General features: G+C 40.1%; 1 protein-coding gene across 1 annotated transcript; it reads right to left on the bottom strand.

Moving 5' to 3' along the window:
- Positions 1-118: 118 nt before the first annotated feature.
- gxylt2 (glucoside xylosyltransferase 2) lies at positions 119-22947 on the bottom strand. The gene is made up of 7 exons (XM_044349983.1): positions 22302-22947; positions 14083-14281; positions 12846-12977; positions 5138-5389; positions 4683-4806; positions 2160-2332; positions 119-1363 (listed from the first exon to the last, which is right to left on the bottom strand). The coding sequence occupies exons 1-7, from the start codon at positions 22589-22591 to the stop codon at positions 1187-1189; spliced, it is 1347 nt and encodes a 448-aa protein (XP_044205918.1). The 5' UTR covers positions 22592-22947; the 3' UTR covers positions 119-1186.
- Positions 22948-23505: the final 558 nt, after the last annotated feature.

The raw sequence follows: 23505 nt of genomic DNA, 5'->3' as shown, positions 1-23505 counted from the left end.
AAACCACTCCTTAATTAATACACATGTGAGAAGAATACATTTCATCCATGTGAATTGCTCGGGTGTATTTCCATCCCTGTAACTTGCATATATATGTAAAAAAAAAAAAAAGACTCAGTACATTGCATTGTTTTATTTAGAAACACATATTGACTGTACAGACATTTTCAGTTTCCAGTTTGAATGATTGATACATAGAGACCATCACACCACATCAAAAGTAATGTTGCAAAAACATATCGTCTATGTGTTCTCCACAGACCATACATCATATTACAAACAAAGATACCGTCTCAAACACACGTCTATACCATTCATTTTCTTGAAATAGTAAACATGGCAGACATGAATATTTATATGGCACATACTCAGCTGTAGTACTTTTAAACGCTAGCACTTTTGGTTTTGATTCATTCAGATAGTGTAGCATCTAATGCGGACATGTCGTCTACAAACAACCACCCGGTCCTCTGCTGTAATATAATTCTGAAAGTGCATTTTAATATTCGGTATGTAACATAAAATCCCTATTTAATACTGTCAGTGGCATTTGGCAACTGCGGAACAGACCAAATACTCCAGACTCTTCGCATTCACACAGACTTAAAATTTCAAGTTATTTGCTGGTAAAACATTCACATCATTTTACAGGAGTGGTTTATGAATCTACTACTTCCAAGTAGTAAAACTTTCCAAAGTCCAAAGTTGACCTTGTTTAACTCCCTACAGGCAGAGATTAATTCAAACCATGTTTATGAAGAAAAAATAAAGAAGGCAAATACTTTCATGCACCACTCAGTTGACAGAAATATGCCTTAAATGTTGCTTTTAGCCTATACTTGAGTTCAAGAGCTGATAACTCTTGACTAAAAATAATGCAGTCTTTTTTTTCTCTGTAACATTCTTATTCATTTCATCACCGTACATAACTAGGCTGTGCACAATGTAGGATGGCAATAAGGCAAAACCTATTCTACAGCATCACTGACCAGCACTGTATGCTTCTCTGTATACATTGAATTATTACCACAACCACCGATAGAGGATCATAATGTTCGTATTCTAGGAAGTGTCATGTGTTGAATACACTGCAGTTCGATCTGGGAGATGCTGGTATGACACGTAATCCACGGCGAGATGGTCCTCGGTATTCTCAGATAAAACAGGGAGTCCGTTTCTCCACCGGTTACTTGTGCGGTTTGATGTGGTGGACCACTTTGTCCTCAAACACCTTCCTCATGGTTTTTTCTATCTGCTTGAGGAAGACTTGAGGAATCCTACCACACAGGGTGTTGACTGTGTCCAGGAACTTGGTCTGGATGGGGTAGAAGAGTGACTGAAACATGTTGTCCTCGAATGGAAACTGCAGAGACAGAGACATGTGTCAGTTCTGATCCCGAAGCTATTCCAGTTTGATAAATTTTTTAATGGAACGTATCACAGTTTATATGGTATTTACAAATTCTGTCAGCAGGGGTGGGGGTAGGGGTGGGGGTGGGGTTCTGTATTAATCATAAATTACGACCCGGCGAGTCTTTAAGAGGCTTATCTCAGCAGAGCAGGGAGAACTGACTCTGCTGCCGGAGAAAACAAATTCTAAATTTAAAAACTGACCCAGATTGCTTAATGTGAACAAGAGGAGAGAATTTGTATCACGGAGTAAATACTCAAAGCTGCTCTTTTTCTGAGCCGATGTCCTTCAAAGAACAGTCCAACATTAAGGGAAATATGCTTTTCTCATTCTTACTAAGAGGAAACAATCCGTTTTTCAGTCACTGGAAGGTGTACACAGTACATGTCACTATTGACTAGCAGTTTCCCCCTGCTTACAGTCATTGTGCTAAGCTTAACATGTCTGACTGTAAGGCTGCATTAGCTGCTAGCATAACTAACTTTAATCTCCAACTGAACTGTCAGTGGTCGAGTTGCATTGTGGGTAATGTAGACACCAGGTTTTGACAAGGAGGAAGACTGTGTAATAAAATACAATCTCTGGTTCTGTTGCATCGATTTTCATCCTTCTTTAAAAACTCTATCATGAGAGCATTGCTAATCAGTGCAGTGCTCTTTTAAGGACTGACAAAGCATCTTTCAACAGAGGGCGCTATGCATCAGTACCATCATTCAGTAAAACTCTAATATCCTTCTGGGATACTCACATCACGTATTGCATCATAGACTACTTTGAAGGCCGGCTGCTTGTCATCATGATACACTCCACGATTACCGTGGAGAATGGACACACCCTCCTCTTCAGCCCCTTTACAGTTACTCCCATACATGCAGTGATCAGGCCTGTAGTTCCACTGGCAAGGAAAGATGAAGAGACACTCTGGAAAAACAAAAAACAAAATTACACCACACACTGTTACTGTATATGTTGCGCTTCATATGTGATGCAAGGACACAGTGAGGACAGTAGCTTATGAGAGTGATAATAGTGATTTCCTTAGGAAACTTTGGATAATCATGAGAGAGAGTTTGAACTACATACAACATGTATATCTCTCCTTCCTTAAAGTTAACAGGCGTTTTGAGATGCCCACATGTTTTTCAGGGTTAAGACACTGCAACTAGGACCTTTGATGCATCTTTCTTACATGTTTCCTGTCATCTCTCCATTATCACTATCTAATAAATGCATAAAATACCCCAAAATCATTTTTAAAAAAGGATAACATGGGTTTGCTGACCCACTTTTATAGAATTCAAACCAAGCAAATTTATTTTTCAAAAATATCCTTCAAAAACACACGTAAGTCATCTTTTTTTTTTAACATAAATACATATATTCACATGTACAAAGTGCATTTCAGAGCACATTATTAAGAAACTGAGGAGGACCATGATGACTGCATGTACACTAAAGTAAATATCAAAACTGCACAAAATAAATAAGGTCCCAAAATTAGATATTTTCACTTATATACTTATATCGCTCCATCAAAGCTAAAACAGCCAGAATGTGCAATAGCTTCTTTCCATAAGCCATAAGACTCATGAACAGCCAAGCACCTTAAACCTGTACATTCAAAAAAATAATAAAATCTACCTTTTAAATTATTTTATACTATTTTAAATGATTTATGCCTTATTTTTTTTCTTTTTGTACTTGCACGGTTTGCACTTTTTAACTTAGCATTGTACTCTTTTAACTGCTGCTTTTATTGTTGTATGTACTTATTAACTACGCCCGGAACGCTTGTTCTTGTTTGGAGCAAGACACTTTCAGACACTTCTGTGATGTCCTCCTCTCCTGGAGATGTGCATGCCGGATGTTTTGTTTCTAAATGGCGCTTCAGTTTGGATGGTTTCATATTCTCAGTTGCAAGCATTTCTGTCCCTTTTTATCCTCAATGTATGAAAATCCACATTTTAAATACTCCGGGTCATATTTGCGCTTCGCCATCTTGCCTCCGAACATCAACACAAAATAAAAGACAAGTCCAACATCAGATGCGCATTAAATATTATTTATTTGTTTTTGACTAGCTGTTCGTGACCCACCCACAACGGGTCCGTGACCTACTTTTGGGTCGCGACACACCAATTGGGAATCACTGATATAAATGATGTAAATACTTGGATAAACCTAATTAAAAAAAAACAAAAAAACCCAAAAAAGAATGGAAGATGCACTAGTTGAGAACTGAGTGTTAGGAAAATACTGTAGCATTATCATCTTCTTTATGCCAGTTTATTTGTTTGTTTGTTTGTTTGCTCCTCCCTTCTATTCATTTATGTGCACCAAAACAATGAGGGTTCAAAAGGTAACCCTGGAAGCAAGGTAACTTGTTACACTGCGAGGTATGCCTGAACCTAGCAATCAACCTCCAACTGCTCCGGTGCAGCAGCTGATGGTAATTATACTGCAGCTGCGAGGCGTGAATATGTACATACTGTATGTATGAACATAAAATGTAAAAAGAAGCACAGATGCTCATACTGTATGTATTTGCTCATTTGAAACCATAACAGAACTATATTACATAGTACATTTAAATGTGCTCAGGACTTAGGATGAGACATACAGTACCAGGCTTAAAAAGTGAAAAATAATCTACAAATATACCATATTTACTTGAAAACAACATGAATCAGAACTCCATTTAATTCCCTTTAAACTCCATCAGATGATCTGAAGAGAGATCAAAGTCTTTAGAAGTTTTTCCTGATTGCAGAACAAGCAAACAAGGTCAGAACAATGCAGTGAACGAACTTGAATATCTCTCTTGAGATTGCAGAGAGCTCCAAGCTGTACCATGTAAAACAAACACTCCACCCGGCTGTGTTTTCAAGCAAATGCCAGCTCTGCCGAAGGCTCTGAGCATTTAATGCCCACATCTGGCCGCTGCAGCTGGAGCTCAGTCTGCTGCTGCAGTCTGCCATTGCCTACAGCCACTGCCTCATGTGTTTACTGATCCAGATTCATAATGTTCACTGGGCTAGTGAAAAAAGACATAATATAGGTGAAAGTGTTGATAGTGTGAAACTGCTGTGTTAATTGTGTGCATACAAGTATTTTAAGATGCAGTTTTATATTGCAGTAATGCTTTCTATGGACCGTCATTAGAGTGCACTATAAAGCCTCTCTTCCTCTCATCATGTGTTTTCAGTGTGATAATAGTACATGCTGTGCTCATTGTAATATTATATGAATATACCTGTAAAAAGGACTGTACCTGGGTTGTAGTGGAAGATGATGTTGAGGAGGTCCTGGTCTCCCCAGGTGATGTGGTTCTTGTACTTCTGGTAGAGTGGATGTAGTAGATCCTCCCACGACAGACCACTGGGTATCATACTGTTCTGAAATACCAACAGCGTTCACTTGCCAACAGCTCAAGAGCAGCCTTTTACCAAAAACACATCATCAAAAGAGGGGCACATTTGCATTCCAGCTTCCAGTTGCAATCTGCTGCCAGTATTAAGAGCTGGAGCAGCTAAATTGACTTCTGAGGGCAGGAGTCTGTGATGCCAGCGTGGTAATCAGAAAGCTTCAATCACAGCCCACTCAGAGCACTCAGCCTGTGACTTGAACTCACAGGAAAAAATCCTTCAGAATGCAAAAGGGAAATCACAGCTCACTTAAGCTTTCTACTGATCAGAGTAAAGACGTACGACTATGTTTTGGCCTTACTTTGAACACTGTGTGACGGATCCTTGTGAGATTCATCAGCATGACACCAGAGTTGACCCCTGTGACCCCGTAGAAAGGGTGGCGTGCAAAGCGGCTGTACCAGCCAATCTTGGGGACCTCGTGCTCTGGGGCCATTGCTGCCAGCTGGGTGCTGTTGAAGGACTTGAGGAGACTCCAGATGTCATCCATGGGCCGCAGGAACAGCACATCAGTGTCCACGTACAGCAATGAGTCCACATCCTTCAGGATGACCTAGGAGCACAATTACAGTGTGTTTATGTGGAGTGTTTATGACCACAAACCATCCACTTAAACTAGATTACACTCTGTAACACGCAGATATTAAGATAAATCAATAAAATATTTGGCAGTGTAAACTTGATGTTAGTATATAGTTCTCAAACTTTTCACATTGACCCCTCTCTACCATGCTGGATACTCCTCTTCATTTGCACAAACATCTTGCTCTCAGAGAGACAGTGACTCACATATTGATAAAACTGGCATGCAGAGAGTAAGCAACACAGGGTTTATATCAGCTCAACTAAATGTTAAAAGTGGGAAAACACTTACACAAACACTTAATTTCAGTATTTTAACAAGACAGAGTCTACAGTCACACTAACACCTGTGAGGTTTTTCAAGTCTGTCTTAAAACAAAAGTCAGGTGTTCATATGAACAGTGAAAGAGGTTTTCCTTGCTGTAATCATCCCCCCTGTTCATACTGGCTATTAAAAGATCCTCTTCAAATGTGCCTTCAATGTAAGTGATGGAGGCCAAAGTCCACAGTGTGTCCACACAGTCATTTTGTGCAAAAATGCATTTAAAAGTTGATGTGAAACTTATGTGAGGCTTCAGCAGTCTGAGTTAGTCATATCAAGTGGATATCTGCCACATTTACAGTCTTTTTAGTATCAAATTCCCTCTTTGTGTCTCCTCGGTCAGTGTTTCCCTGTTGAGCTGCGGTGGAAGTATAGTAACAAAAAGAGGGACTTTGGAACCTGTCCTTTAATGTTTACTATGTTCACCATCTTAAGTTTAGTGTGTTAGCATGCTAATATTAGCTAATCAGCAGTACACACAGTACAGCCATACATTGCCATCCCTATGGAGACATGCCACTAAGAAGAGTGGACACCCTGGCAGGCACAGCAGCAGACTTTCAGTTTTGGATGGGCCAAATCAATTTTGGCTGGGCCTTTTAATTACAGAACTTAATACTGTTTGCCTTCCTTTGATGGTTTCCGACTGGTAGTCTCGTTATAACAGATATGAGTGATATCATGCTGTGGAAGGCGACTAGCGTGTCTGGTAGATTATGACTAACTCTTTTTCTAAAACATTTTCAATGCCGAGATAGCTTATTATTTAGACTACCCACGACAGTTTGTACTTATTACAAGTGGCACACATGGGTATATTGCTCAAATTGTGTGAAAATCAAACATAGTCGCCTATCCTATCTATCATGTTTATTTTTTGCTGTGGATTGTGTAGACCAATACATCCATTCATTTCGAGCACTGACATGTTAATTCTATTTATGGAAATACCATCTTGTTGGGATGATCTGGCTGGATTATTATTTGTTTAAATTGATTGCAGGGAGAGAGAGAGAGAGAGATCGACTGCTGGATGAGCTAGATTGACAGGAGGGGGAGTGGTGCTGTCAGTCAATTCATAAGCTTGTCTCAACAGAAACGGTCTTTGCTTTCAAGGCAATACAGAGACAATCAAGTCAGGCAGGAATTTTCAGCTCTACCTCCCGTCTTGCCTGCATTGTTTTCTAGGTTCTTCTGGTGTCAATAGGAAATGCATATACAGCGTTTCAGACAGTGACTGCATCTGTATTCTAAAACATTGATACACTCATTCTACACAGCTGGAAACCGACGTGTTACTATAGTCGACATAGAACACTGGGTGAAAGCCTGAATAAAAACGCACGAAAAACCAAATCCTTTAATTACAGGTGACTTATGTATTTACAATTCTCATACTTACATTGATTTATTTTTTTCTTTGACTTCTAGTATTCTTAATAAAATATCTCATAAACACAAAAAAAAACAGGCTCAGTATAGGCTAACAAACTGTGAACCACACTCACATGCTCTAAACACCCAACCACACGCTCCTCTCCCACACACACACACCACCTCACTAACCGAAACCTCAAACTTAAACTGAGTCACAAAACATTCCCATGCCACAAAACATGGCATCCATCAGTAGTATCTATTACAAAAAACATTGACTAGTTTGAAAATTTGTTCAGTAGCAGTTACAACATTTTCTTTAGTTTTGTGAAACCATTGCTGTCAAGGCTTTGCCATTGTTTAAGCTAACATTAATAACATTCCAAAAAGCAACAAAGAAAAGGCTGCGAGGAATGAAAGAGAGAAAAAAAATATCATATTTCTTACTATGTCATTACTGTTGTCAACAAGTCTCATCTGTTTCTCATCTCGCATCTGTCTGTGTTTCTCCCTACAGTAGTAGTCGGCGGGGTTTAATTTTGAATGTTAATAATTTCATCATAGTGGAAAGTTGCTGTGAGAGCTCTCAAATGTTAACAGACGGAACGAGTTCAGGCGAATGGAGAGCATAGAGCTCCTACTGGCAGTTTTTATTCTCTTAACGCTGGAGAAGACACGTTCAACTGTACACGATGTCTTTGGTAGAATGATCAGTACTTTAAGAAGCAATGAACATGAGGGAAGGCTTCCTCGTTGCATGTGTCCATCTTATCAATAAGACTTTTAAAAGTTTCTCCTCTTGCCCTCTTTCTTGCAGCATGCCAGAGAAACACTGAAAGCTCCGACACTGTTACGCTGATATGGAAAAGCTTTACTGTATCATTCAGACTTCTTGTCGAATAGGTCAAGCTGCTGTCACAAGAGCTTGCCAATAGAGTGGCTGCTGATTTCATGAGGCCGTACGAGTCATTGTGGAACGTGGAGCTGAGTTCATTGAGCTGGCAGTCTGTTAGTTGGTTTAATATAGCTTGCAAGTCATTGTCACTCCTGACCCTTGTAGATTTTCCCAGTGAGGCGGTAACTATACTTTCCTCGAATCGACTTGGGAGCTTTCATGAGCGGGAGGGCAAAGATATCCCGACTGTCAATATTATTATCCCCCATAATCTAATTCGTTATTGCCAGCATCCTCAGGAATTCACTGTTAGAGCCGTCACTGGAGGCGGATGTCTGTCAGTGATTGTTTAAGATTTTCAATCAAATCCACTGATGACACATTGATGGACTGTAGACCTTTGATTGCAAAGTCTGTTTTGTTGAACAGTTCTTTAAAGAGTACAAAGAGAAATATGAATAACGACTGCACATCAATTTGACTCTGTCCTGCCTCTTCTGCATATTCTGACAGTACTTCAAGGAACAATCATAAAAGAGTGAACACTTTATTTGCTGCTGTCGATCTGGGACTCCATCTTGTATCACATCTTCACTCCAGTTCCAGTGGTCTCTGATTGGGGAACGTTTCTCTTTGTGCGTCATGGAAACGAGCGTGCCGTTGACTGCCACACATGAAGGTGTGCAAGGAGTTTATAGTATCGTAGAAAGTTGATGCATCTGCTGATGTCCATGCCAAAGCTGCCAGGACTAGATGCATTCTATGAGAGTGACAATGCACGTAGATTGAATTTTAAAAAGGTGCTCCTGGGGATGGCTTAAAAAACCGAATCCGAAAATCCGAATCCAAAACACAAGTTTGGGTCCAACTCAAAAGGTGCCTCAGCTGTCATTTCCCCTGTATGCACAAGGCCGATTGCTATTTCCTTCACAGATCCTGTGTATATATGTCTTAATAGATGGCCACCAACTCCTTTTTTGATATGTCCTTACGTTCGCCAGCTAGTATTGCATAAAAAGTTTCTTCTGATCCATGCAGTTCTTTCTTTATGCATCATAGCAGCAAAGCGGATGCAGCATTTAGCAAGTCATTTTGGATGTCATAGCATCTAGTCTTTTTTCTATATCTGGATTATGCTTGCAAATGAGTTTAAACTCAATTAAATTACCAACGTTCTTTGCCTCTTCATTTTCCTGGTATCCGCAAAAAGGCATCTTTTGCTTTGCACATGTGAGCACAATGTCAAGTTTAACTTTTGTGTGCTCCCGATTTCTTTCTATTATCTACCCTTGACGGCCCTCTGTGTTGACAAGCTGATGGATGATTGTGCCACAGTTGGACTTGACGCATTCTCTGTAATTATTGTATTTCTCGACAGCGATCCAATGAGCTATAACAAGCATGTGTTTCCAATCCTTATATCCATGACATCTAAATTTCTTTTCCCCGCCTCTCTCACCAAAATGCCAACATATTTTACAAAATACTGTATTCTTGCTAATGCTGTACTCTAAAAATGTGTATTTCTCATACCAATGTGAGGAGAAGCTCCTAGCCTTGTGTCCATAAACTGAGACAGGGTACTGTTTGAGTTTGAGCTGTGTTGCTGGTTCATCTATAGCTGACAGGTCCACTGGAGTCAACGAGGCAGATTGATGAAAACAAGATGGGAATGGACATACATCATTGAGAACTTGACTGACTGAAGGCCTTGTCCTACAGTTATAGCTCCTTCTGTCCCGCCAAAAGAACCCACATCCCACATAGAGCCCACACTAGCGTAAACTTGATTTTTGCTAGCATGCGGAGATGGTGGTGGAGACTCACTGTCATGACGAGGTTCAGGCCATCGAGGATTCTGGTGACTCCATTCTAATTCTTTTAAAGTATTTATAAATTGCATGTTATGCCATACCAATGACTTAATGTAGCTGTAGCCTACAATATCAGATTAGGTTTTTCAAACAAGTTTTTCTGTCCGTACCGTGACATGCATGCACAGGCTTAACACAAGCTTTTAAGTCTTTACTATGTATTTAAATGTTAATTTTAATAATTAAAAATGAAAGTTAAGAAAATATATGTTCTCCTAGTCATTTAGGATGGGCCAGTTATACAAGTGGTTGGGCCCAGGCCCGTTAGGCCCACCCACAATGCTGCGCTTGCACCCTGGAATTATTTTAGACTTTACTCAGAACAGTATGATTAAAAGTCAGTATCAATCCTGTGGGATAAAAACATTTTCTTGATAAAAGAGGCCAGAAGAGATTCATAAGATTTGTCCAAGTTATCAGGCAGGATACAAATGGCAGAGGTGACCTGTAGGGGGGCATCTTAGCATTCAACATATCAAATACTGAAGTGGTCGGCTACAGAAATACAAGAAATTGAGAGTTCCACTGTCTGCTAAGAACAAAATGAGTTTAAGATGAGATGATTACTTCCAGTATCTACTGATGATTTGTGCTGTCAATAGATGGCAAAAAAAATACAGGATTGAGTTTAGGCTGAGATAAGATTAGGGTTTTATTCTTCACTGCCATGGAACCAATTTTCAGAGTTAAGAAACTTTCAGAAACTATTTTAGACAACTTGGGTGACTTTCCAGTATACCGTATAAGGACAAAGGGCATTATAGATTACCTCACATTTTAGCACATGCTGACACAGTGTCCTCGTACCTGTCACAATACGTCAGTTATAAAATGCAATAGAGAAAAACACAGGTTCATTCTGTCTTTATGACAGAGTTGCAACACTGCCAACTGGGATAATACGTGAAGTCAGGGTCAGTAAAAACAGACCCACTTAAAGAAAATGGGTCAAGCTGAGAGGTAGTATTTGTGCTCTAGTTGCTCCGTAATGCCAAAAGAAACATCGTTACTTTTTGTTGGATTGAGTTGTCTAGAGCAGCAAGGAGTGGTGTGTGAGTACTGGTACGTGTCTGTGTGTGTGTGTGTGTGTGTGTGTGTGGGGGTGGGTGGGTGCGTGACAAAAGCAGCAACCAATCCCAGCAAGAGCGGAGCAGTGGAACACTGACTGTTTCAGCAGCCTAATTTTATGTGTGTGTTTCCACAGTTATGCAGTAATAGGCACTGTGGAGGAGAACACAGATTTCTCTGTCAATTTAAGTGGCGTGATTATACTTCTATAAACCACAAAAACCAGACTGGATGTCCACATAATTAGCGTCAAACTTTTCTCTTATAGCTGGTATCCATAATGACCTTCAATTATTTAAACATGTATGTGTGGTGAGTATCACAAAACCCACAAAAAAATAAGTAACAGAGTAGCTTAGTGTCGTCAGTTAAACTGTATGGAAAGTTATTAACCAAAATTAGCTTAGTTCCTAACACCTTATTCTGTGGCAGGCACAGGAATGTACGCAAGAACATGACATGAATGTTCAAAACAGCATGGTTGGAAAATCATATGGTTTTCAGGTCAGGCTTTCTGTTCAACACTGTAACCTACAGGCATTTTCACATCATAACATTAACTTTGAAGAACCTGTAAGGATTCGGTGATAGATTCTGCATCGCATTTTTACTGTGCTTTAAATCACTGGAAGGGTGATAAGATACCAGGACAAACATTGTCATTTTTATATGCTGTTTGGTAGGCAAGAATAAATGTAGGGCAGACAATGTGGTGGTAATATAGATTTTCTTTCACGTTAAAAGTAATGACTTTCACAGTCAGTATCATTAAATAATGAAAGAGACCCGCTCCAGATCTGCACAGTGCTGAGTGCGTCTCTCTCTACTCCATACTGTCAAACCAGTCTGCTGCTTAATTCTTTTCAAAATAAGAAGACGGGGAGTTGCAGCTGAAGAATCTGGTAGAGAACAGTGTGAGGGATGGAGCTTTTTTTAATTCAGTAGAAATGAAAATGTAAGTTAATTTAAGTTTAATCTTGCCGCCTCACTGCGAAGAAAATGGCTCACTGCTGGAAATGTTTCATAATTCTGAAATACCTACAGTACTGCTAAACTAGTATCATTACTCACCAACACTGTGCACACAATCTAAAGTTTACACAGACAAATGCATTAACCAGGCAGCAAAACGCACATGTTGGATATTTCTGAATCAGAATACCTTGAAACACATGTCCTGCATTATTGTGGTATTATAAAATGAGCTATTGCACTGTCTAACCCCGAAAGTACCTGGAACATGCATTTAGTATCATCACCTCAGCAGTGCTGAAATTTAGCTCTCAGAGCTGGCATCTTACAGTGAAAAATATTTTTCCCTGGGGGACCCACCGTGTACATGCAGGTCTGGCTGAGAGCTTGGTGTAAAAGGAGCGTATCAGAGCAAATTTCAGACAAGACAAAAAAAGATTTTTGCAGCATTAACTGCCAGCACATCTAGAGAAGAAGCTAGTAAGACAGAATGGAATAATACTGACTAGGTGTTCCTGATGAAGTGGATACTAAATGTCTATTGATTGCCTTGCAACACAAGAAAAATACCTATGGATCCGTCTAACCTGCAATATGTTCATTATATGGTCAGAAAGCTGACTGCTATTTCAATAAACACCAGCAGAAATCAATAGACAGGCATAGCCTTTTCACTTGATGAAATTACTGGATTCCGTCTCCGGAGACTGCTTATTTGTTAAGTAAATGCTGCAGAAAAGGTGTGAAATCATCAGTAACCACACAAGTAATTAATTATAAGCATGCACTGGAATAAAATAAAGGGTATGAAAAAGCTGTTTAAGTAGAAATGAAATGGATTAATGACATTTTTCTTAACACTGGATAATGGCATTATGCACGGTGAGGATATGAAGGGAGATAAGTGCTGCAGCCTTACAGGAAGGAAGAGTCTCTGAGCAGCGCAGGGCTTGAAGAGCTTCTTCCACTCGTCAGCATTCCCCACAGAGAACGTGATGGGGTAGATGCTGTACTGGAACTTGGCTAAGACTGGACGAGGCCACTGGTTCAGCTGGAAGAAAGCAACACATCGTTACTTGACACATCACATTTCATACGGAGGAAGTGTGTGAGAAAGAGCCAGGATAAACATTCATTATTCTGAAAGCTAATCACTCTCTTTCTCTTTTCGCAGATTTATCAGCATGAAACGTCTCATAAAGACAGCCATTTAAAACAATGAAGTCATGTCTCATGGTGCTGTGTGGTTCTGCATGGGTCGCATGCAGCTGCCAGCTGTTGTTTTATTAAAAAGCTATAGTCTAAACAAGTGAAGGCACCCTGTTAAAGTGACCTATGAGGCGTTGAATCCCTCCGTAATCTCTGCTTTAACAGTTTGGCCCTGAGAAGCAAGCAATTTGGCAAGATTTATGCTGACGAGTATAAGAGATCAAAACCGATTGTGGCCAACCTTTCTACCATTTCTCAACACACACATCATGTCTCTTTACACTGTAGTTAGACATAAGCTCCTTGCTGTACATACTCAGCACATGCGCTACATTATCTAAGCCTCGACTACCACCGCTCCCCGTCTTCTACAAAGGGATTTTCGACACATGGGAATGATTCACCGCACACAGCTCACATGAAGGCAGGAGCACAGGTTTAGAGTTTAGATCTAAAGTTGTTTAAGATGCTTTAGGTGCTGTTTAAGGTCCATTAATTAAAGTGATGTTAATAGACTGTTAGTTAAAGTATCAGTGGATAATCAAAAACATGCCAAGCACCTCTGTAAAGGTGACTTTGAAGTGATACACGGTCTCGGAGCACAGCAGGGTGTCTTGGTGATATATTACGCCCCAGTCTTGAGATAAAAGCCTTGAGATAAAAGGCTTATATGTCTGTACTAGAGTGAGCCAGAGAAGCAGAGTTAAAACTGCTCTGATCTTGATGTCATCTGTTACAGAGCGAGGGGGAATGTTTAACAGGCGCTGCATTAAATCAGAAGCTTTTTAAAATAAGATCCACTGAAGACCAGTATGGAGAAAATAAACCAAAAAGACTGTTGTTTTTAGCCAAGGCTTCGGTGATACCGCATCTAATTCACTGCTGTTTTCGTAAAATGCTGCACTGTGCATTTCCATTTGGGCAGCAGCCCACTAAAGGCATCTTACCCGTTCCTCAAACTGCGGGGCCAAAGGGTCCTCAGCAAAAATGTGAAACTTGATCTTCTTGAGGCTGAACAGGAGGGCTGATTTGACCAGGGTGAGAGTCTCGTCCAGACGATTCCCACAGGCCACCACAGCCAGGTGCATGACTTCCTCTGCCCTGGTGCGCCTGGTCACAGGTCGGCCCACATTACTCCGTAATTTACTAGAAAAGACATACAAAAGACGGGCATGAAAAGTGCACTAAAATGCTAACGGTCTAGTACACAGGTAAAATATATTTTCACTGCAATGTAACAATTAGGACAGAGAGAATTCTGGACAGTTTTTGTTATGATTGTTGTTATTCTGTCCCACCCTCTCCCTTCCCCACTCTCTCCCCCCTCTTTCTTTCTCTCTCTCAACCCAACCGGTCAAGGCAGATGGCCGCCCACCAAGAGTCGGGTTCTGCTTGAGGTTTCTACCCGTTAAAGGGGAGTTTTTCCTTACCGCTGTCGCCAAGTGCTTGCTCATGGGGGAATTGTTGGGTCTCTGTAAATTAAAGAGTACTGTCTAGACCTGCTCTATGTGAAAAGTGCCCTGAGATGACTTTTTGTTGTGATTTGGCGCTTTATAAATAAAACTGAATTGAATTGAATTTTCTTCATCCAACACTGTTTTCAGATCTAAATAGACCAAGGCCATGTGTGGGGGAAGCGGAGGGGGGTTTGGATGTGCTGACAATCACTGATTTCACAAGCCTTGCTTCCCTCACTCATCGCTTATAAATTGGGCTGTGTGTGCTGCAGTGCGTGTGAAGAGCATTTTATCCTCTGTAACAGATGTACTGGACTTTACTTGGGTCAAAACATACATACAAAATGAAAGTGCTGAAAGACTTAATGTAATTTAAAACCTCCACGTTGAGTTTGACCAGCATGCAATTGTGAAGGTTGATAGCCACCAAATTATATTTTGTGGCAACACTAAGTGCCTTTACATGCATAACCGTTACCATCTAATACAAAAAAAAATATTAAATTATAATTAAATTAAATTATACAGCAATTCAACAGTTCTCACTATACTCAATTTTAACTGACATAGTGGAGAAGCCTCTGAAAACTGCACTTAAACACCATGGGATACTAAAGTGCTTTACTGAAAATAACCTCTTTCATTATATTCCCCTTAAATTCCCCCTTTGAAAATAACATTTTTAATAAATTTTCATTTCACTGTGTGGAAACACTGTATTTATCCGCTTCACTGTGGGCACTGCTCATGCTGAAGATAACATTCAAATCCGAGACACCATTTTATTTTATGATTCCATCAAATGAAAAATTATGTGTTGTGCATCGCTCATACACATTTCTCTGTGATTCAGCCTAACATATTTTAATGACAACGTAACAACTGACAATTTCAATTAAGTGTTTGAACAAAGCTCAGCTGCTTAACATGCAGTTGGAGAAACAAAAGGGTAGAAATAAGGCTGCACGATTTGAGGAAAATATCTAATTGTGATTCTTTTGACCAAAGTTTTGCGATTGCAATTTAAATTGTCATTATTTTCTAAAAATACAACTCCAGGTCTGTATTGGTGGTCTATATAGTTGAAAACAAGATAAGCTTGTCTTAAGCATTATCAATTTTATGTTGTTTTCACAGGAAAATAATCAGATAAAAATTATGCAGTCAATTGTTGAGGTTCTATTGGGGTTTTTCCCCCTAGCATCCTCAATTTCTACGTAAATTAGACGTTTTTTAATGACCGATTTAGCTCCCATTTTATAAGGTATATTATATTAGAAACACTAGATTCACTCAGTAATTTTAAAATATAATTGCAGAATTTTAAAGTGGCATTATATTTACTGATAAAAGCTACATAGTTGTTGTCCACCAATGATAATTATGACAAACAGTCACATCTGACAATGTTAAGTTTTGATATGACCCGTTACAATACTGTTGACAGCTCTGCAGTGTATCAGCTTGAGCTAACGTTAGCTTGCGTTAGCTGACTGACCAGCTGTTATCACCTCAAATCCAGCTTGACATGATTCAGATAGTTTAAGGTAATAAGCTAAAAAACAATTTTATGATGTACTTAAAAGTTTAACTGTAAGACAGCAGCTACAGCTCCCTATCTGCCAGCTGTAGGGCCATTTACTGTATATTCAGCAACTACTGAACTAGCTGCTTGCTAACGTGAAAATGTGATAAAATACCCTATATTGTTTATCTAATTTTACAGAAAATCTTTACACTCTGTTACTCTTTGATTGACAAAAAGGCACAGTCCAATCTATGTTTTTCACATAAAATCTATTAAGTCATTATTGTTGGTGAAATATGTGGTTACAGAATAATTATTTCACCTCTTTTAGCTTATGAAGACATTGCTAATAATTTGAGCTACAGCCTAACCGAAATCGCAGCACTTCTGATTTGAAAATTGGACTCTTTCAAATCTCAGCTTTGATTTTGAAATATAAGTACTCGTTTATCCCAAGTGAGACGCTTTAAAGTTTAGGAATACCACAACCCAAAAGATATTCAGTTTACTGTCATAAGAGGACTAAAGAAACCAGAAAATATTAACATTTGAGAGGCTGGAATCAGAGAATCTTTTATTCTTTAAAAAATGACTCAAAACGATTAATCAATCAATTATCAAAAAATAGTTGGGAATGAATTTAATAGTTGGCAACTAATCCATTAATCAACTAATCATTGCAGCTCTAGATATCATTGACAAATAATGCGACCAGTCTCAGAGCACAGCGGCACAGGTAGGCTCCCCTCCTCACCTGTCAACATGTCACTGTTGAACAGTAATGACACGTCACTTCATGAGCACGTCAGCTGCACAGAAATTCATTTTGGAATTTGAGAATCAAGACAGAGGGGAACAAGCGAAGCATTCAAGACAACAGCTGATCACCTCATTCATCCCCCTGTCAGATAGACAAGGTGCGGCAAAGTCTAGGATTTCTCCGAAAGACTTGACATCTATGCCTTCGAGTATCGTTCAACGCTGTCTCCACACTCTACAACCCCCCCCCCCCCCCCCCCCCCCCCACACACACACACACACACATACACTCACAACTACTTCTTCTCTTCCGCAGCTCTGTGAGTTCCCACTGGACTTTGTTCTTCCATGTTCAAAAGGCAAGGGGGTCCTTTATCTGATGTAAAAATGTGCTCTCTCTGCAGAGCTAGCGCTGCTGTTGAGTTAAAATACACTCAGCAGTTCAGAGTATCTCCCACTACGATAGGGAAACATTTGTACAATGGGGGAGCCTGAAGCGAAGGCCAACATCATCTGCTTCTCCTCCAAACACACACATACACTGCATTGGGCTGGTTGTAATATCTACATAACCTGAATGTTGTCATAGCCGTAGGGAGAAAAGTCTGGCACACACAAAAAAGAACAGGGAACCTTTTGTTTCATTTTATTGGGAGAACAGTGGAAGGCAAATGGTTTTAGGTCTAAAGACTGCGCAATACCAAAAGGCATGGATTTCCTCTGAGCCTGGAGGAAGCAAAGAGTCTACCATGAAACGGATGGGAAGAGAGAAGAGTGAAATTTGACAGGTGGGTTGCAGGGCAGTCTCCAAGCGTGACACTTCGTTTTCTGCATGGCTGAGGGACAATGATGAACCGCAGATTAGGATGAATGAGAAGGTGCTGCGAAATTTATCCGCCACACTTCAAAGGCTGATGCTCCGTCAAGGTTGTTGAACACACATTCCTACCCCCAACCCCCTCCCCCCCACCTAGGAAATGCAATCCATATCTCCTACACACGGGTAATTATACTGCACTTAGTCATGCAAAGTAAATGGCCTTGAAAGGATTTAAAAAAAAAAAACCCCAAAAAATCGGATGACAAAACAAAACAAAAAAAACCCAAATTTCATTGTTTCAAAAAGCATGGGCTGCACACATGATGTTTTGTGTCATGGCACCGTTCCCCACATCTGGAAGCAGTCAAAAAGCTCAGAAGAGGTACATAAGGATTGAATTCATTACTGGCTGCAGAGTGAGCATAAGAGGAGCCCTCTGCCTACAAAGCACCACAGCCAATGCTTTCAAATTATGTAGAGAGGGAAAAAAGCAGCACCTTTAAAGATAGCGTCAAAGTAAAAAAGAAAATTGTACATGTACAGAATGAAGAGCCAGAGTTACACCACACTACACCAAAGAACACCTTCAAGGTATTTAAATAATATCTGTATAACAGGGCCATTTGGGTTTGAAAGTGGGTATCAAAGCCATTACAATGAACATGTTCCCATCATGCCTATCATTCCTCTTTTTCAGAGGAGGGAAAACAGTACCAAACTTTTCAAAACAGGCAAACTGTGTCAGACCTTTTCACATCGAAAAATACCAATAGTTCCTCACACTGATTAAATAGATTCATGACTCGCTCTTTATTCAAAAGTTGCCAGGACATGTAGCAGAGGAGAAGAAATGCAGGAACTTAAATCATTTGTGATTGGCTGTAGCTACAGTCAGCTGACTTAAGCTTTTATGAGAAACAGATTATCTGTTTCCATTGCAGCCATCCAACAAGATGATTTGTAATCACCAGGATGCCTAGCTGAATGGCCTGAACCAAATATGCTATGTGTCAGTCCAACACTTTATTCAGCCAAGATGTGCCGGCTAAAAATGACAAAATGTTATATGCACATAATAAGTTGCTTTTAAATCACTGAAATATGACCACAAAAAAAAAAAAAATCAAACCCGTGGCTATTATTTGCTATGTGAGCCTGCATACCGGTGTGAACATGTACCTACTCTCTAGAAAAGCAGCACTTTATCACACTCGCTCCCCTGATCAACACATTCCAGCTAACTTACCTTGACTGCAACTCCCCTTCTGTGTCTGTTGTATGCTAAGTACAACAAATGACGTGTGTCAAATGATGCAGCCAGTGTGTGTTACACTTTATATCTGTCATTACGAAGTGACAGGTCTTCAATTACAGCAACACTGGACAAAAAGAGATGGATCATATGGAAACTGTATGCTGAGAATGTTGAACTGAAGTTGGGTATGTCTGCATCACCTGAATGCTTCTAACACAGTGCTTGAGCCTCAGTACGTTCTTTACAGTGTACATTTCAGTGAGTCTGTTGAGACTGCTCTGTATAAATGCAGTTGTACAGAGATTATTGTACCATGCCATGAATTTTCTGCACCGTTAAACTCCTGCTCAACACTACAAAAAAAAAAAAAAAAGAAATTCAAATGAAGTAAAGCAGCACCAAGAGAGTTATGATCCAAAATTTTAAATCGACCAGGGCTGCAGCAAATTACTCTTTTCATTATCAAATACTCTCTCTACTGTGTTCACAGTTAGTCGATTATTTTGTTTATTTTCATCGGGTTCAAGGTAGGGGACATCTTCAAATTGCTTGCTTTTTTTTTTTGTCCAGCAGTCTAAAACCAAAACATATTAAATTTACAATTGGAGGAAGGCAGCAAATCCTCACATTGTAGGCTCTCAAATCCTGCTCTTTAGAAAAGTTGGATTCTACCCAACCCAAGTCTTTCTATCTCTCTACTTTCTCCTTCCACAACCTCCATGACTCATTCAGCAGTAATTCTAAAAGTGAGTTAGCCAAGCTAACAGACAGTTATAACTGCCCCCGATGAGGCTCACGCAATACACACTCTCCAACCACGTCAGGCTACACAGGCAAGCAGGGAGATTTCAAAGCACTCCTATCAGAGAGGGTGCTCATGCAAGATGACGTTTTTATAGCTATGCATCATGCCAATGCCAGAGAGTGACTTCTTTACTGTGAGGAACGCTGCTTTACTATATTTGAAGTGACGGGGCAAGGGATTTGTTTCAACACAAATTATCAACACCCATCTAATCCTGTAGGTTCAAGCCTTAATTCAATGTAACATACAGACTGAGATGTTGCCTCCATAATATCCTGTGTCTGAGATCACTGTGAGGGAATGTGTAACTAACAAGTAAAGACTGTTGCAAGATCACAAGTCATATTTGGAGGATGTTTATTCTAATTTTCACATAAACTGTTGATATGTTTGATCAATCTATGAACTGTTTAGTGCATAAAATGTCAAAATAAAAGGAGATAAATGCCCTTCAGAATCTCCCTACAAAACGATAATTACTTGCATGTCGGACCAAAAGTCCAAAATCCGAAGATATTCAATTTATAAGGATTTAAAAACAGAGAAAAGCCGGACATCCTCACATCTGAGGAGCTGGAACCAGCAGATGTTTGGCATTTATGCTTGATAAATGATGATTAATGGATTATCAGAATTGCTGTGGATTCATCTTCTGATGTTCCACTAACTGATGAATCGTCTAATTGATGATTAAAGTCGTTAGTTATGGTGTGTGGTATAATGTGTGGTGTCTGGTGGGAGGGAGGGAGGGAGGGGGGGGAAGCTCGAGCTTGTCTCTCTATTTTTGGCCACAGGAAGTAGTGTGATGTGTCAAGAGGAAATGATATGATTAGGAAAAACAGGGATGTTTGTCTATTAAGAACGCTGCACAGGAAATATGTCCGCTCAGATTTACAGATGAATGTAGTGTAAATCAGTGGATATAAAAAACAAGAGGCAGTTTTTGCGACAAACTACACACTTACATAATGGAATCTCTGTTTGAAGCAAAAATAAATAGGAATTATACGGGTGACGATAGACAACGCTGACACATTTAAGAGACCCTAAAAACAATTTAGCCCTCTATTTATGCATATATCCTTGCTATTCCTATAATCCACACTGACAGATTGTAGCATATTTTGCCAAGGCGTGTATGTCTAATACCTGAAAACTCTTGTTCAGATTCCTCTGGCTTTTGTACACTCAAACCGAAGAACTATATCCGATTAGCTCACACAATTAAATTGGGAAAAAGTTCTTTTAGAGGCTTCAGGCAGATGCTCAGTGTTTCCTCTAATCGCAGCAGTCAGTCTTGAGTGTTTTCCAAACCTGTTAGTGTTTCTTTACGGCCACCGGTGACCTCTTCCACCCCATCTCCCTTATCAGTGCCGTGCACACATGGAGGAGTGTGGTTTCTGGGAGGACGCAAAGGTCCTTTCTCAATGTAACGCCTTGATGGCTTTTATCTACCCAACAGTGTCCCCAACCTCCAGTCCGGTTTTAGAACAGAATACATATTGGCAAAGCGGGTATCTCCACAACCACACCGTGGCTATTATGGCATCCGCTGGCATTCAGTGGGTAGGAGGAAACCAAAGGGATGCATGAGGCTGAAATTAGAAAGCTGGAAGACATAATAAAATGCTTCCATCCTTGAACAGAAATAGCAACTGACAAACTCTGCCTTTTGTCTATATTTGAGAGGCTGCGATGAGCTGTTGACTTAATCAGATCATCTGCCAGGCTGCAGTGTTGTGTTCAAGTCTTCTCTTAAAACCAATCCACAGAGGAGGAATCACACCTGACAAGCTTCTCACTCCCACATAGATTGTTTTGGCAGACTTTGACAAGAGAAAGGTCGACAGGATGGGTTTCCGTTTTCTGTAACGCACCAGTGTCAGAGTCAAACTATTTAACAGGTAACCTAAACCGTTCTGTGCACATTTGTATTCCCTATTGATTGCAATTTATATCTTTCAAGGTGACCTTTACCCCCGCGAAAATAATAGCAGAGGATTGAATTAAAGGCATAGAATACCAAGGGTCAACGATCAAGATTTAGAGGTCAATTAATGATTTATCATTCTGTTGTGCTATTGTTTGATGTCCTGTCTGCAAATGCTGGCAACATTTCCACCTAATCACGTTAGTCATGCTCTCTACTCACATTTCAGCCAGATATTTGAGCAACCCCTGATTGCAACAGCGTGATTCACAGTCCAACAATGAGAGAAAATAATGGACATAAAATGCAGCCAAGCAGATGCCCGTATGCATGCTGAAGTGTCCCTTGACAGATCAGGCTATTGTGAAGCCAAGCGTCCTTGAGCACAATGTAGGCTGTTTTGATGGAGGGAGCACGTCTGCTTCAAAGCATGATTAAATGCTGACACACTCTTTAACTCCCAAACGGCAGGAAAAGGTGAGATTCAGCAGCCCCAACTAGTTAACGATGCTTTTTTTTGTGCACACAGATGGAAACATGCGTGGAGGGAGGAAAAAAAGGCTCATCAAGGCTGTAAAATCGACAGTGGCGACAGAAACAAACTCTCCTCACCTCTTTGCATTCACGCTGGCCCCTCTATTGATCGCTTTCCTCTCTTTCCGTCCCTTGAGAAGCTCCTCAGCACGCACGCCGAGTCCAGCTGGTGGTTTCCTCGCAAACTTTGCTGCAACATCGCGTCCGAGCTCAGAGGACGAAGGGGAAGAGTTGCTGTCCTCCTCCTCCTCCTCCTCTACAACTTCTTTCAACAGCGGATCGTCCGCGGCGTTACCCCCCAAAAAGTACAAAAGTAGGAAAACTCCGAGACATACGGCGATCACAACTACTTTGCAGTGGATCCGCATGGTGAGAGCGACTTGTTGCGGGTGGAAGAGGCAGACGGGACTCCGTTCATGTCTGCGAGTGACGGAGAGCAGCCCGAGTTGACATTTTGTTACCGCTCCCCGCTCGCATTTCTCTGCAGATGGTGATGGAGAGCGGAGAGGAGCTTCTCAGCGTCCATGGAGGATTACACAGCGCAGGCGGGGCTTCTCATGCCTTACCGTAATGATTGCAGTATTGCCGCGCTATTTTATTATAATAAACATGTAAGAGTTCAAAGTGTGTCTTTGGTGAGAGGGATACTGTATGTATGTATGAATGTTGGTATTATGTCTCTATTTTATCAGAGTTATGGCAAAAATACTTTTTAAAGGATTTGCTAATAGAACATCTTTGTAAAAAGGTTTAAAAGATCATCAAGTTTTAGAAGGGAAACTTCAGAAATACAATAAAATCAGTTCAAAAAAGAAACATTATCATGAGATTAATCTTTGAAATTGACAGTAATATTACAGCAACTACTGATGTGTTCATCCTAATGATCACTCAAAATTACTGTGTCACACAACACATAATATCTGCAGAAGTCTTTATATACCCAGACAGGAGTCAGTCAGGAGTTTTACTTCAGTAAAAGTAGCAATACTACAATGCATAGGCAGATTATGAGAGGACTGCAGAGTTGTAGAGTTTGATTTCTTTCAGCAAATGCTTTGTGAAACCTGATGGGATGAACATTTCTTTGACAGCACCATGATGACCTTTTTCTTGACTTTTAAGAGTCATTTGAGAGTGACTTGAGAGTTAATGTTCGGATTATTCTTTCAGTTTTTCAGAAGTACTGTTTGCCCTTTCATACCTTCATTCTTCATAGTGCAATTAAAAATCTTTATTGTTTCAGATTATGCACCACTAAAGCACATATCAACAGACATGA

The sequence above is a fragment of the Thunnus albacares genome, chromosome 4, assembly GCF_914725855.1.
Source record: "Thunnus albacares chromosome 4, fThuAlb1.1, whole genome shotgun sequence".
NCBI lineage: Eukaryota > Metazoa > Chordata > Actinopteri > Scombriformes > Scombridae > Thunnus > Thunnus albacares.
The sequence above is the reverse complement of the archived record's forward strand: the minus strand, read 5'-3'. Positions and strand labels throughout refer to the sequence as shown.

What these genes read in the sequence shown, in the direction of transcription:
- gxylt2 (XM_044349983.1), bottom strand. Translation starts at nt 22,591, where the DNA reads ATGCGGATCCACTGCAAAGTAGTTGTGATCGCCGTATGTCTCGGAGTT. An exon ending in CATCTTCCACTACAACCCAG is followed by an intron (nt 2,333 to 4,682) that starts GTACAGTCCTTT and finishes TTGTTTTTCCAG; the next exon opens with AGTGTCTCTTCATCTTTCCT. An exon ending in TCTATGATGCAATACGTGAT is followed by an intron (nt 1,364 to 2,159) that starts GTGAGTATCCCA and finishes CTGTCTCTGCAG; the next exon opens with TTTCCATTCGAGGACAACAT.